Source organism: Arvicola amphibius, chromosome 2, assembly GCF_903992535.2.
Source record: "Arvicola amphibius chromosome 2, mArvAmp1.2, whole genome shotgun sequence".
Lineage (NCBI taxonomy): Eukaryota > Metazoa > Chordata > Mammalia > Rodentia > Cricetidae > Arvicola > Arvicola amphibius.
Window position 1 is genome coordinate 90,547,131 of NC_052048.2, and position 16,334 is coordinate 90,563,464.

The following is a 16,334-nucleotide window of genomic DNA, read 5'->3' on the forward strand; positions in this document are numbered from 1 at the left end:
AAACGTTTAATTATATGATTGGTGCTAATATCATCTTTGAAGGAGATTTGTGATTTCTGGGTCAGTAAAATGTAAGTAGTGTCCCAGGTCTTCACATCTACTCTTGTTAATCCAGCATTCTTTAACTCTCATAAGTGGATGCAGCACACTTTTTATGTTGCTCTATTTCAGTATATTTAGATGCACTAAAACTTAGGCAGTGTTACACTTGTTCAGTCCTGTTGCACAGTGTACAGGTTCAGAGTTAGTAGTCATTTAGACTAGGAAACTATCTTAGGTTTGCAGTACACATTTCAGTAGGTTAGGCCCTGGTGGGATCTCTCTCAGAGTGGTGCAGAGTTATCACAGTCTTCCTCCGTTTTTATGGCTTGTCTTCCCTCCCTCCCCAAGACAGGGTTTCTCTTGGCTTTGGAGCCTGTCCTGGAACTAGCTCTTGTAGACCAGTCTGGTCTCGAACTCACAGAGATCCGCCTGCCTCTGCCTCGAGTGCTGGGATTAAAGGCGTGCACCACCACCGCCTGGCTTTTATGTTTTATTTTTAAAGGAACTTACAAAAACTTGTATTTGTGTGGATAGGAATCCATGTTACATGCTTGTTGAAGTCAGACAATTTGGGAGTCATTTATTCTTCCACCGTTTGGGTTCTGGGGAGCCTTGGCAGCAAAGCATCTTTGCCCACTAAGCCATTTTCCTGGCTCCTGTTTTTTGTGGTCAATTACAACAGTCCTTGAACTGATAGTATAGTCAAGAATGATGACCTTGGATTCCTGATGCTTCTGCTTAAGTGCTGGGATAAGAAGCCTGTACCCTACTAACTAGCTTGGCCTCACAAAGGAAGCTCTGCTTTTTTTCTTTTTTGTTTTTTTAGACAAGGTCACTGGGGGCTGGAGAGGCTGCTCAGCAGTTAAGGTCACTTGGACTGCATTTATAGGTCTGGAGTTCAGTTCCCAGCAACTACATGATGGTTCACAACCATTTGAAATAGGATCTTATTTCTTCTTCTGGTGTACATGAAGACAGGGCAGTCATATACATAAAATATTTGAAAAAAGAAAGGTTTCACCATGTATCCGTGTTAGCCTGGGCTTCACCAGTAGTTCTTGTCCCAGAAGTCCTCCTGCTTTAAAGCCCCTCAAGTGTTGGGATTACAGGTGTTGACCACCTTTTGTGACCTTTATTTTTCTTCCTCCTTCCCCGCCCCCATCCTTTAGATTGGAAATCTTTTTTATCTACTTTCAAGTTTTACTGACCCTTCTATTATCTTGTTTGCTATTAAGTGACATTGAAAGAGATATTTCTCCATTTTAGTGTTTCCATTTGGTTCTTAGATCTAATTTCTCTCAAGTGATGAAATTTTGTATTAGTTTACTATCTTTGTTTCTTTTTCAATCTGTTCTTTGGTTAAAAAATACTCTGACAAAAGCAACTTCAAGGAGGAAGGGTTTTGTTTTTTTGTGTGTGTTTGTTTTTTGTTTGGTCTTCAAGACAGGGTTTCTCTGTGTAACCCTGGTTATCCTGGAACTCACTGTATAGACCAGGCTGACCGTGACCTCACAGAGATCATGCTGGGATCAAAGGCATTTGACACCATGCTTGGCTTGAGAAAGGGTTTATATTTAACTCAGTGTAAAGTACAGTCCATCGTAGTAGGGGAGTCAAAGCATCAGCATAAAGTAGCTGTTCACATGATATCCACAATCAGGAAACAGGGATAAAGAGATTCTAGTACTCTTTTCCTCCATTTTCTGTAGCTCAGGATCAAAGTCAGTCCCACTGCAATTATGCAGTCATGATAATCCCCCATAGGCATTCTCAGAGGTCCATTTTAGAGTCTGTCAAGTTGACACTAATCATCAGATTCACCTGCTAGAAGCATTTTTTTCATCTTGTACAGTTGATAGTTACTTTAAATTATCTCCTCGTCTGTCATGAGTTAGCTTGATGTTGGTTGATTGTTATGAACACGTTATGTCAGAAACATAGACAAACACATTTGTCTTTCCACAGTGTCAGGCATTACTTAACAGTAAATTTACAGAGAATGAGGCTTTTAATGGCAGCAGTTTGCCAGGTATTCCTGCTTTCCTTGATAGTTCTGGCTAAGGTGAACATATTCTTTTTTATTACAATCTTATTTATTAGCATTAACTCTCAGGTGACATAGTTTATCTATACATCTATATGTATATATGAAGATTACAAAATAGCTGCAAAGGTTAAAGAGGCAAAGAGTTTCAAAGAAAGGGCCTGAGTGGCTAAAGCTGGGAACCTGATAGAAAAGCCGGGATCTGTTAAGTTAAATAACCTCAGTTGGTGAAATTGCTGGCTGCTAGTTGTTTGCAATCAGGCTGCACGGTCAGAGCAGAGTTGCTGAAGTAAGATAAACAAAGCTAAGGGCAAGATTGAATCTAGATAAATGAACAGTGAGGTGGGTGGCAGGTCAGACTGGTGAACAGACAGCAGACTTTGTCAACAGAAGGGACCGAACCGTGCTGAAACCCCTAGGAAAGTGGAGAATTCTGTTTATCTCTCTCCTCCCAGGCAAGTAGAGAGTTTTCTGCCTGCCTGCCTGCCTGCCTGTCTCTCTTTGTCTCTCTCTAACACACGCACGCACACATCACCAGGAGATTGCCATCATGGTGTTAAGTGTTTGTCTCTTTATTGCATTCAAGTGAAACAGATTCTTGCCCTGGATATCATGTGTATTTATCAGATGTATCTGATAAATATTTGGCTTTGTTTTTCCTGATGTGGTTTTAATAAGCCCATGTGCCGTTAAAGTTGGATTTACCCAGATAAATGTATAGGGTGGCACTCTCTGCTGGACCGTCATTTATTAGTTTGCCGTGTGGGTGGTGCTGGACAAATGGTGCCTTTTATGTGTCTACCTAGGCACACAATACGTCAACATGGAGTAAAAAGCTACTTGTGTAGCTAGGCATGGTCTCAGCACTTGGGAGGCAGGCAGATCTCTTGAGTTTCAGCCTAGCCAGGGCTGTACAGTCAAATCCTGTCTCTACAAACCAAAAGCTATTTGTGATATAGAGTCTCTTAAGGCAAGGCACAGTGCAAAAACTGATTTTTTTTTTAAAAAAAAAAACAATACAGAGCAACATAGGTCAGGGCACAGCCTGATTTCAGTATTCGTTTTTGTTAATTTTTCTCTTTGCATCGTTTTCTAGTTTTTTCATAGGTCTTTAGTATGAATTTCAGACTTTATGCTTGAGGATTAGATTCTCTTGTAGAGAATGTTGTATTTTATTTTTATGTAACTCAAAATCTAAATTTCTATGATTTTTGTGGTCAGCAGCAGAAATTTGCTTAATTCTTATATTCTTAATTGGCTTTCTTGGCATCGGTTCTACACCTGTAGTCCCAGGGTCATCTACATCTATGTGTATTTTAATTTAAATGTAGAATTTGTATTCGTTCTTTCTGGGATTCCTCCCCTTGTTTTACAACAGCTCTGGTTGCTCCAAACTGTTGTGGTTTAGTTTAGGGCTTATGAGAATGGGTTTGCTATAGGAGTTTCAAAGCCCATCTTGCTTGTCCCTTGGACAAAACCATTGAAAGAAAAAACAAAATTCTATTCCGCAGGATCTTTCTTTAGAGTGTAGGCTCTCAGTTTCTTTGTTCAGTTTTTTTTTTTTTTTCTATTACCTGCAAATAGTTTTTGGGTGGTTTTTTTTTTTTTTTTTTGTTGTTGTTGTTTTTAGTTTAGAGTTCATAGTAGAAAGGTTTGGGTCTAATTGAACTTCTTTATTACTAGGAAATATGAGATCCACTAAAATAACAAGTATGACTATATTTGAGTTTCTTTTTCTTTATAAGTTTTTTTCAGTAAGTCTAGTAAAAGCTTATTGAGAGCTTAGTAAGAGCTGTTAATCCAGTGTTTCTGCCAAGTCAAAAAACTTATTTGCTCTCTAGATCCATAAGCTGTCATTTTATTTTTGTAATTTGTCTATTTTATGTGTGTGCACGCATTGCATGTAGGGAACTATCAGGAGGTCAGAAGAGCTAGAGTTGTGAGCTGCCTGATGCAGGTTCTGGGAACTGAACTCTGGTCCTCTGACTTAAACTTTTGGGCCATCTTTCGGCCTCTGAAACTTTTACTTATTTTTATTTTATGTACGTAGGTGTTCTGCCTACAGGTACGTCTGTATGAGGGCATTCATCCTCTGGAACAGGAGTTACAGACGACTGTAACTGCAGGTTCTGGGAATTGAACCTGGGTCCTCTTGAAGAGCAGCCAGTTCTCTTTAACTGTTGAGCCATCTCTCTAAACACCCCACCCGAAACTCTTTTACTAGCTGACTTGAATGTTTACCTATCAACCACTCCTGTCTGACTTAGTGTTCACAGCAAATCTATGTAGTAATTCTTTATATCAGAACATAGAGAAGAAACGTCAGTTCAGAGTTCTAGAACTACCAGATGTCTGAACTATAATTTGTTTTATTAATTAGCATTTGCTTTTTGTTCCTGGAAACCTGACTAGGACAATGTGGAAATGAAAAAACTACACATACAGCCCACCTGGGATCATGTGGGTTCTGTTCATTCTAATGGAAGCCATGTACTAGATCCCTGAAAATTCAGCCTGTGTATTAATGCACAGCATGAGGAAGAATTAAAGCTAGCTAGCCTCATAGGAGGTCTTTGTAGGGAAGCAGTCATCTGAGAGGAGAAAGCTTTGGCTAGTTTGTATACATACTGGTTAATGTTCATAAACACAACAACTTGACTTGAAGAAGCTTAGCTGTTGTCATGGTCTGAGGATACCTTGATTGACATTGCTGTGCCCATGCCAGCAATACACATTGACTCAGGACTTCATCAGCTCCTCACAACTATTTAGTGGAGATCAGAGGACATCCGAGGGCATCCTTTCCTTCCACCCTGTGGGTCCAGTGGCTTAAATAAACTCAAGTTGTTAGGCTTGGTGGCAGGCATCTTCACTAGCTAAAATATTTCTTTGTAAGCCACATAAAAGAGTTTGAGCTTTATCTTTAGGGATGAGACTACAGGAATCACATGATCAGAGTAGTTTCAGAAAGATAATTTGGAGATCAGGTTGCAGAATGAAAGGGTGAGAAGATTGCAGTGTTTGGATCTTTAAAAAATGATATTCTCAACTAAAGGGCTGGAAAACAGATTGAATTGGGTAAGATTGGTTTAACAGGACTTGATAAATGATGAAAATGGTTGTAAGAAAGGAAGTAAAGGAAACGTTCTGTGGTACATCAAGGAAATAAAAAGGAAATAACTGGAGCTGTGGAGAATAAGCGGTTTAGTTTGTAAATACAAATTTGAGAGCTGTCATCTGGATAGCTCCCAAAGCATGGAGAATAGAGATTGTCTTACACAAGGAATGCTAAGATTTAAGAGATGAGGGGGAAAACAGGAATCCGTGGAGTAGTAACTAGAAGTCTAGGAAAGCAAAATTAACTATAGGCACAGAGTAGGACAGAGTATTGCAGGAAGGAGTATAGTTAGTTCTTTCAGTTTGTCAAACTGTGAAGGGTGTGTGTGTGCGTGCGGGGGAGGGGGAATAATAGGAATTTTTTCTAGTTGAATTTCAAAGCTATAAGTTTGGAGAACCTTCAAGCTTGCATATTTTTTTTTCTTTAGTCTCTTAGTTGGAGGAGGCAGGGGACCAATAACAACACATTGTCACATAAGAGGGAGTGGTCAGCTCTTGAGGAAGGGCTGAGAAATGCTTTCTTGAGGAAACCACAACAAAACTGTAGTTAATTCACTGTAGATTAAATGTTTTCACTTAAAAAGTAAAGCACCATTTAATTGATTATTTGCTAAATATTTACAGGGAAACATTACATAAATTAGATTCACAAATGATGCTAATTTTTCAGAAATCCTAACAATCTTAACTAGCATAAAATTATTTTGTAGTAGTAATTATAACACTAAAAAGAAATGCTTTAATGATTGGACTCACTTTTCTTGTTTTTTACTTCATTTTTTTGCACAAGAATGTATAGTCTGCTGGCATACAGTTATTTTTTAAAAACCTGTCCATTTCAATATAGCTTGCTCTCAAGTAATTTATTTGGGAAAACCTGTCTTCATAGAAACATCTATTCTTCTCTATTTTAGAATGTGGTAGTATTAGTTAATACCCATACCATATAGCTAATACTTTATTAAATTCCTGCTAACTTTCAATTTTTGTTATTTACTAGGTTTGATCTGTGGATGAAATGAATCATGATTTTCAAGCTCTTGCATTAGAATCTCGGGGAATGGGAGAGGTAAGACCTTACCAATACTAAAAATTTGTAATTCACATTAATTTTTGAGTCATTGAAGTTCATTTTTCTAAGCCATAACTCTTGGAAATAGTTGCAGCTTTCAGATATATAGGTTTTTTTTTTTTTAAAGCCCTTGAAATTATGTATTTGTGCAGTTGTGATTTTGGGGGGTTGCTCATTTTGTAACTTAAATTCAGTAAGTTGTTATTAGTGTGCTTATCTGTATCTAGGTGATTTTGATTGACTTGGTTAGATAATGTCTTAGTATTTGGTAATGAGTCATGTAATTAGAATTAGCTCTGCTCAAAAGAATACATCCTATTCTGCCATTTTATATATGTATGCTGTTTGCTTTAGCTATGCTTGATTGTTACTATTCTTTCCCAAAAACATCTCTCTTGTTCACCAAAGATATTTAATAAACTTCTAATCCTCTGTAAGACTTGCCTAGTATCCCATTGCTATCTGCATTAGAATTAATTAACTTCCTCATCTGACTTCTCATTTAGTTCTCTATAAATACTTTCATTATGTTACTGATTACAGTTTTGTATTTGTTTCCTATAAATTGCTAGCTTTGAATGCTTAGTATGATAGGTACTCTACAATATTGAAAGGATGTTATCTTTTCTATTAATCTATAGTTTTCTTTGGGTACCCACTTAACCATACCATTACAGATTTTAAGGCATCTAAAATACTTATTTTTCCATATTCCTAATGAACTTTAGAAAACTTTGATAAAAACTCTCGTGGACATAGCTTTGTTGTATTCTATATTACACACTCAAGTGTGGACTTTGATAGTAGAAAATAACAGTAAACAGACCTAAGATGTGTAATTAATTGCTTGCTCCTGGAGATTATTTTACTTTAGTAGATTAGAGACCTTCATGAGACTCACTCCATCCAATGCTGTGCTCTTCAGATGCAGAGAGAGAGTCCAGTCACTCCTTTGGGCCACAAGAGGGCACCCTGCAGCTAGCTAACCCTCCCTTTCTTCAGAACAGCGTTTTCCAAAGAGTTTGTCATTTTCAGAGGACTGATTTAAGGGTGAGTTAAGGTGCTTAAGCTAAGTATTGCCAAAATAAACTTGTTAGTTCAGTACATACAGTACATAAGGTCAAATCTAATCTGGGCCCTAAGAAAAATTTGAGAGAGGGAATCCTTTTTTGCTCCTAAAAGAAAGCCTATATCTTGTAGCAAAATGGCTCTTTAGGCATTATTCACACTTGAGTAGACTAAACAGAGACAGTTGGAAGGGTTTTTGTTTTTTACCTGCCACTTATTTTCTTTGGTTTTTAGAAAGTAGAATAGCATATCTTAACAGCAGGTCTGGGAATGCTGTAGAATATGCCTGCAATTCCAGCATTTTGTGGGCCAAGGCAATAGTCTTGAGCTCGAGGTCAGTTTAGATTATGTAGGAAAGCCCTATCCTAAAATACTAAAATAATAATAAAGCATTCCTGAAGTGTTTCTGTTTCTAGTCTTTGACAGACTTGGTTTTTGTAAGAGTGAGTGAGAATCCTACATTAATTCTAGGCATGATTCTTTACTTCTATGTGTATTATAGATTTATATACACATTGACTCTTTTTCTATTTGAAAATAAAATTTGAGAAAGCTAAATATACCTTTGTGGTTAAAAATTATGGTCAGAAGCAGTGGTTGAATTAGTTGTCTATGGGTAGACAAAGGTTTTAAGTCGAGGAGTTGAGCAGCATAGTTAAATAAGCTAAAATCCACTCTTTATTAGTAGACACATTAGATGTGTACACCCATAGTGCTGTAGGGCCTTAATTTCCTGCTGTCTGGATGGCTGCAGGCCAGTTTTCATCAGTGACCTTCATCCAGTAAAAAATATTTTTAAATAAGCAGGTTTTGCTTTTTTTTAAAAAAAATTTAAAACAATTTTCCAGTATTATTGTTACTTCTAAGAGATAGCTAAGAAGCCTATCAAATCTCTGTCTCTGGGTTCTCTCCCACAAGCCTTTCTATCTTTCCTCATCTCACAGGCAGCAGGGAACCTTCTGGGATTTCCTTCTTTGCCTGTCTCTCTCTCACCAGTCTTCTCCTCCTTTACTGACAGGTGAGGTGCTTGTTTGTTTCATTCCAGAATTCACTCATTGGAATAAATTAAAGCAGCCTGTACTCTCTGGCTCTTGAATTTTCTAAAATTGCTTATCAGAGTTGTTTTTGTAATGTAAAAAAAAATCCCCTTTTTAATAGATTGCCCCGTTCTTTCCTTTTAAAGGCAAGGTTTTGCTTATCGGGTCTTACCTGTTATAAATCTCTAATATGGAGAATCGTGTTTACTTCAAGGACTCATTTTAAATGTACCATTTTTGTATTTCTTGATGGGTTTATTGAGCTATCTAATCCATAGATCAGTCTCTAAGTTGTTCACTCAAAGACAGAAACAAGTCTGTATTTATGTATTCATAAAGTCACTCTTTTCCTCCAGTAGCATGCTTTTGTCAAAGACCTACTGATTTTTATTATAGCATGTGGCTTACAACAAATATGATACATAGGAAGCGTTATTTTTTTATTGGTTTATATAGAGATGCAGTATTTTAATCAAGTATACTGCGAAGCTCATGCCTATTAACTGTCACCAGTTGACTAGGGTACATATAGGTAACTCTTGTTGAATCTTGAAATAACAGAATAAAAGGACCTTGCCCAAAAATTTTTGAGGAAACCAAAATTTAACTTAAGATCACCGAGCTAATGAGTTTTATTGGAGGAGGCAGTTTCATAGCTTAGTGTAATAAATAAATTGTCCTATTTTGACACAGTATTTTAGGAAAATATTAAAGAAAATTGGTGTTTTAAAATCTCAAGTAGAGCCTGGCTTGGCAGTTAACACCTTTAATTCCAGCTCTAGGGAGGCAGGTGGGTCTTTGTCAATTCAAGGCCTGCCTGCTCTACCTAGTGACTTTCAGGCTAGATAAAAGTACAAAATAAGGTCCTGTCTTAAAAACAAAATCTTATATAGAATGGTAGAGTAGCTCTGTTCTTACAGAAATCTTACTAAGCTGTGCAATTAATGCTGAGTTCTTTGAAAAGAGAAATAAGACTTAACTCAAATGCTCTTACTGATCTGAGTTGTTAGGGATAAATGGAATCAAACAGCTTTATTATATAGACATGTTGGGTCATGTCTTAAATTCCAGCATTCAGGAGGCAGAGGCTAGGGGATCTCTAAGTTCAAAGCCATTGTGGGCTACATGATACCAAGACAGCCAGGGTTACACAGAGAGAAGTGTCTGAAAAAACAAAACCTACAGCTATTTCAGATAGTGTTTAGAGGGTTGCAGTATATTTATAAAATCACTGTTTTAACCATTCTTAGAGTTAAGACTATTAGTAATCTTAAGCTTTTTATTTATCGAGTGATAATCTTAATACTGGAAATTCTTAGGAATAGTTATGAATTACACTAAGATTAAAAAAGAGACTTCTGTAATAATAAATGCAAAGAGAAAAGCCCTACAATGAAACGACTAAGGATTTAAATCCCAGTAGTGCTCTTTATCAGCTGTATGTAAACCTTCTAGTATTTAACCTTCTGGCTGTGTTTCCTAATGGAGAAAGACTTTATTAGACAACTATTCTTTTTTTTTTTAAGATTTATTTATTTATTATGTATACAACATTCCTTCCATGTCTGCCTGTGGGCCAGAAGAGGGCACCAGATCTCATTATAAATGGTTGTGAGCCACCATGTGGTTGCTGGGAATTGAACTCAGGACCTCTGGAAGAGCAGTCAGTGCTCTTAACCTCTGAGCCATCCCTCCAGCCCCCAAGACAACTATTCTTAAGTAATAAATAGGGTTTCATCTCTCTGAAATACTTAAACTAACACAAGAAAAAATAAAATTAAATAGCTAGAGACAAAATCTTGATAATGAGATGCAATTCTTTGAAATAACCAGGTAATTAAATGATTTATACTTTGGCTATGAAAGGTTCCTAGTATGGCTACTGTGCGCTAGATGATGTATTAAACCGTCTCTTGATGGTCTTTCATTGTAGTCTCAATAGCAGATTTATTATTTTCTTTAGAAATAAATTGAAAAGCTAAGAACTGTTACTATCTTTTATTTACAGAAAGGATTAAAAGGCTATAAGAACACCATTATAGGAATTCAGAAAATTATGTCATAGTTTCTTTATTGTTGCTGTTCTCCATAACTTTGTGTGTGTGTGTGTGTGTGTGTGTGTGTGTGTGTGTGTGTGTGTGTGTGTGGAGAGAAAGAGAATTAAATAATTCAGTCATGTTTTTTTTTATTGTTGCTGTTCTCCACAACTTCGTGTGTGTGTGTGTGTGTGTGTGTGAGAGAGAGAGAGAGAGAGAGAGAGAGAGAGAGAGAGAGAGAGAGAGAACTTATAACTAGAGTGATCTTATACTTCAGTTTTTTTTTGATCTGTTGTCACAACATTCCTTTTCTTGAAAGTGTCTGAGTTCAGAGATAAGCAATACTTGCTTAGTTTTAAACATAATGTTAATTATGTTTAAATTAGCTTGAGCTTTTTGTTCAACAGTTTATAGATTATAAGTGTGCCTCATACTGGAATAGAAATTTGGTAGATTTGTTTATGGGGCAGTATAGATAGGATCCTTATTTGTTTCTTTACAGTGAGAGGGCAAGGCAAGCCATAAATTTTTTTCCCCTTTGGTTTTGAGACAGGGTTTCCCTGTAGCTTTGGAGCCTGTCCTGGAACTAGCTCTTGTAGACTAGGCTGGTCTCGAGCTCGCAGAGATCCACCTGCCTCTGCCTCCTGTGTGCTGGGATTAAAGGTGTGCGCCACCACTGCTCAGTCATAAATTCTTTCTGGAGGAAAAAATTCTGTGTCAGTCATATCAGAGTTTTGAGGTTGAAGACAAGAAACATTGAATTTCCCAACCATGGTTTAGACTTAGAGCTTTGTGAGTTAGGGAGTGGTTAGGTAGAATCTTATTTTAGATTTTTAAGCTTTCTTAGCCTTGTTTTCTATACTATGAATTCTTGTTTACACTGCATTATATATAATCAAAAGTGTGGGGTTTTTTGTTTTTGTTTGTTTGTGTGTGTGTTTTGTTTTGTTTTTGGCTTTTTGAGACAGGGTTTTTCTGTAACTTTGGAGCCAGTCCTGGAACTAGCTCTTTTAGACCAAGCTGGCTTCAAATTCACAGAGATCTGCCTCCCAAGTGCTGGTATTAAAGGCGTGCGCCACCACCGCCCGGCTAATCAAAGAATTCTTGAAGACAGATCTCTCAATTTATTTAACCTCCATTTTCTCAATTTTTGTTTTAACTCTTTGTTTCTTGAGTAGTTCCCTTCACCTATGTTCAGTCTGTTTTAAACTAGGGTCACAAGCTAGGAATAATGCTTAAATTAGTGCTTAAATTGTCACAGAAGATATTTTCTAAGGAGCTAGGCAGATGGCTGAATAGGTAAGCATGAGTAGGTAGCCATGACTGCCTATAACCCTAGCCATGGGCAGAAATCAATAGCTAACTGGCCAGCCAACCTAGCTCCCACCTCACCCCCTCCCCCCCCAAAAAAGGTGAGGTTTCACTAAGGCCTTGTCTTAGGGCGAAAAGTCAGAGAGCCATAGACAAAGGCACATCTTGACTCTGGCCTCCAAACACACTGATGTGCATGCACTACATGCAACATATACACACTTAACTAAAAGTACTTTTTAAAAAATTAACAAAGCATTTCTAGAGTGTACTGGAGGTCTTTAGTAGAAGTGTTAATTTTAACTAAATTATTTCCTGTGTATCCAATAACTTATACATGTTTGCGAAGTAAGAAATAGAGTTTTTCGGCAAAACTGGCATATTGAATGTTTGACATGGGTTTTTCTCCCCTACTTAAGCAATATGCATTTTATTTTTTGTGGTGCTGAGAATGGAGCACAGGACCTTGTGTATGCTAGGCAGGTACTTTACTACTATGCTAATTCCTAGTTCTGCATTTTGCTGTTTAAGGCAGTGGTCTGTAAAGACACTCTGGGAATATTATCTCAAAAAATGGAATAGTTTTCTCAGTGGAATACTGTTGGAGGAGAGAGCTGCTTGTTAGTTCCTGGACGCCCGGCTAGCTAAGACTCGAAATAGTCATACAGAAACTGTATTAATTAAACCACTGCTTGGCCCATTAGCTCTAGCTTCTTATTGAATAACTCTTGCATATTAATTCAACCCATTTCTATTAATCTGTATACCACTACAAGGTTGTGACCTACCAGCAAAGTTTTCCACATGTCTGACTCTGGCGGCAGCTCCATGGTGGCTCCCCGACTCTGCCCTTCTTTCTCTCAGCATACAGCCTAGCTTTCCTCACCTAGTTCTGTTCTTCTCTGCCATAGGCTCAAAGCAGTTCTTTATTCATTAACCAATAAAAGCAACACATAGACAGAAGGACCTCCCACACCAGAATACTGTTATTTCTATTTCTCTCAGAAGATGAATGCTTTAGCGACTTCTATGCCTATGATTAGTGCTCCTGTTAGTTAAAACCTTATCTTATATTATTTAAATATAAAATGTTTTATACTCACTAGAGTCTTTGTCAGAGGAGATTATTCTTTAAAATTTCTGTACTTTAACCGAGACATGACATTTAGAAAGATCCTAACCTGTAAACACTGGACTTTTTTTTTAAAGTTGATTTCTTAAAAATTATAAATTTTTATTTTATAAAAGATCTGTAGGCCAGGTGGTAGTGGTGCATGCCTTTAAAATCTCAGCACTGGGAGGCAGAGGCAGGTGGATCTCTGTGAGTTTAAGGCCAGAGCCAACCTAGTCTACAAAGCGAGTTTCAGGACAGCCAGGAAACACTGACTTAAAAAAAAGAAAAGAAAAAAAAATCTGTAAAAATTAGGAACATGTTTTTTTTTTTTTTTTTTCCATTCAACACTGCTTCTCAGTTTGGTTAGTAACACTATCATTTATTATTTAAGGTTTTATGCATTTTCCTACCATTTGTAATCAACTCCTTTTGATCTTTCAAATGTCTTCCTAGATCCATTTATTTCTCAGCTCTTTTCTGCCAGTACCCTCTTTCATTTCTTACTGTCTTGGCTCTGTTGTGATTTTGCTGAACTGGTTTTCCAAAGCATACTGTTGCTCTTGCTAACCTATCTTGATTTCCTGTTGCTTTAGTAAAACTGAGTTTCCTTAACATGCTTTTAAAGGTTACTCATGATCAACCTGGTTAGCTTACCAGTGTCAAATTTGGGTCGTCTTACATCTTTATATGTATAACACTGCATTATCTCAAGTTTTAATTTTTGTTCATGGTTTCATGTTTCATTTATGCTTATTGTATTTCTCACCTTGCAACTTATCCCTCCTCCTGAAAATATACTAATATATATTTTTATATATTACTGCATTATCTCTCAGACCCTAAATCAGGTCTGAGACATGTTTTCTTTCCTTCTTGTTTGTAAGTTCTCTGAAGATAAGGTCACCGTGCCTTTAAAGAGGCAAACACAGGTAACTAGTGTGGTCAATGTAGTACTAGAAGTATATACAGGTCTGATTATGAGCTCTCAATGACTTGGCCTTTAATAGGATGAAATAATGTCTTATGAATGCTTACTTAAAATGCCAAATGTATATCTAAGAAAACAAATCTGTTCAAACAAATGCAATTCTGCTTCCACATGTCAGGAATAGAGAGAGTTACTGAATGGTCCTGCTGACTGTCATTTTCACGTTACCATATAACATAGAGCATAAGGCCTTGAGGTTATTACCTCAAAAATACCATTAGTGTTTTTCTTTGTGTGTACTGTGTTAATTCACAGCTTCTGATTTGGGCTTGAGATACTGCTACTATTTAAGAGCTAGTAAGAGTTGTGACGTTTATTTCTGGTGAATAACTAAGAACTAAAAAAGAAAAAGAAAACTTTATATTCTGGATATTTGATGAGATAGTTCAAATGCAGCTTATTGAAGTGAAAGAAAATTTAGTAACTTCTGGGCATTTTTTGTTGTCATTAACAGGAAATTTAGTAAGTCTTTTAAAGAGAATTAATATAGAAAGAAAATCATGAGGGGGCTGGAGAGATGGCTTGGTGGTTAAAAGCACTTGTTGCTCTTTCAGAGGACCTGGGTTCAGTTCTTAGTATTCACATGGTGGCTCACAGCCATCAATAACTCCAGTCTAAGGGGATCCGATACCCTTCTGACCTCCTTGGGCACTAAGCACTCATGTGGTATGCATGCATATATGCAGGCAAAACTTTTACATAAATGCAATAAATCTAATGAAAATTTTAAAAGAAAGCCAATCAGGATATAAAAAATGTTTGCAGTATAGTTGAAGGCCTAGAATTATTAGAGCCAGTGCATAAGCGAGGAGTTACTTTGTTCAGTGAGAGAGCTTGGAAAAAAGATTGCTTGAAGATTAATGTATATGAGTGATATGTTTGCAGTTCCTTATATACTTTCTCTGTAAATTGTATAATATTTTATAAAAGTTTTCTGTTGTTTTTCTTTCAAATAGCTTTTACCTACCAAAAAGTTTTGGGAACCTGATGATTCAACAAAAGATGGACAAAAAGGCATATTTCTTGCGGATGATGAATGGAGAGAGACTGCGTGGGGAACTTCTCGTAAGTTATTGATGTTTGGGTGAGAATGTTGAACAAATTCAGTGTTTTTAAAACCCTGCCTATCCTTAAACAATTTGAGGAAAAATTTTTGATACCTTTGTTGAAACTTATAGTTAAGATTTTTCTTTTTCTTTTTTTGTGTTTTCTCAGTATAGCCATGGCTCTCGTAGACCAGGCAGGCCTTGTTTCATTTTTGGTTTTTTTCAAGAGAGGGTTTCTCTGTGTAACAGCCCTAGCTAGCTCTGTAATTCAGGCATGTGTTTGCCTCTGCCTCCCAAGTGTTGGGATTAAAGATGTGTGCCACCACCACCTGGCCTTATTTGTAAATTTTAAAACATTTGGACTTATTATTAGTTTTTTGAGACAGGGTTTCTCTGTGTAACAGTTCTGGCTGACCTGAAACTCAGTTCATAGACCAGGCTGGTCTTGAACTCAAAGAGACCCCATGAATCAAATTTAAGGATTAGATAGGTAAATATGTTTTATAGATGCTTTCTCTCTTTATTGCTGAGTGTAAAGTAGATAAACAAAATAAACAGAGTAAGAAATGTAGTGATATTTTGTGTTTTAGCAAATAAAACTCCCCTGAAGATTAGGGTGCAGAGTTAAGCCACTAGGGATCAGGCAGTGGTGGCATACTTGGGCGACACAGGCAAACAGATCCTGCTTTCCTGACCTTAACATTTTTTGTGAATAAATTAACAGGTTGGTTTTTTTTTTTTGTTTGTTTGTTTGTTTGTTGTTTTTTTTTTCCTAAAAGATTGTATTTGAGTGTTTTTGCCTACAGGTGTATGTGTATACCAGGATATCAGAAGAAGGCATCTGGCTCCCTGGAACTAGAAATTTGAGTGGTTGTGAGCTGCCTGTGGATTCATTAACTGAACCTGGGAACTTAGCAAGAACAAGTGCTCTTAACCACTGAGCCATTGTGCCAGGCCAACATAGATAGATAGATAGATAGATAGATAGATAGATAGATAGATAGATAGATAGATAATTATGAATGAGACTGTTTCTCTGTTTATCAGCTGGCTGTTCTTGGACTCATTTTGTACACCAGGCTGGCCTTGAACTCACAGAGATCTGCCTGCTTCTGCCTTCCAAGTGCTGGGATTGGTGTGTACCACCACTGCCTGGATAGATCCCTTTTTAATTAAAAATTTGTTAAATAAGTGTTTTTATTATCCAGATCAATAATATAATTATTAATTAATATAAAGAGACTTAAAACTTTTAAAAAAATCTTTTTGTTACCCTATATAAAGTAAATGCTACAAAGTTAAAACCCTGAAGGTAAGGGAGTTGTAGAAAATTCATAGATTGAAAATTTTGTTAGCAGCTAATTTTGGCTTATATTTCCTTACAATAATAGAAATTTTCTTTGTTGTTCAGCCAAATTATGCCACCTGGAGACTAGAAAGAGAATATTCAAACCCTTAA

General features: G+C 36.8%; 1 protein-coding gene across 15 annotated transcripts in view; it reads left to right on the forward strand.

Annotated features, from left to right (window-relative positions):
* Positions 1 to 16,334, forward strand: part of Pum2 (pumilio RNA binding family member 2) — an 81,917-nt gene that overhangs the window by 11,271 nt on the left and 54,312 nt on the right. For 13 of the 15 annotated variants that reach the window (XM_038317986.1, XM_038317990.1, XM_038317993.1 and 10 more), the window contains exons 2-3: positions 6,204 to 6,272; positions 14,786 to 14,894. In XM_038317986.1, the coding sequence (XP_038173914.1) occupies positions 6,222 to 6,272; positions 14,786 to 14,894 (160 nt within the window). In that variant the 5' untranslated portion in view covers positions 6,204 to 6,221. Of the gene's footprint in view, positions 1 to 6,203; positions 6,273 to 7,200; positions 7,326 to 14,785; positions 14,895 to 16,334 lie in introns of those variants that run through there. The other 2 variants (XM_038318000.1, XM_038318001.1) reach the window with 1 other exon arrangement.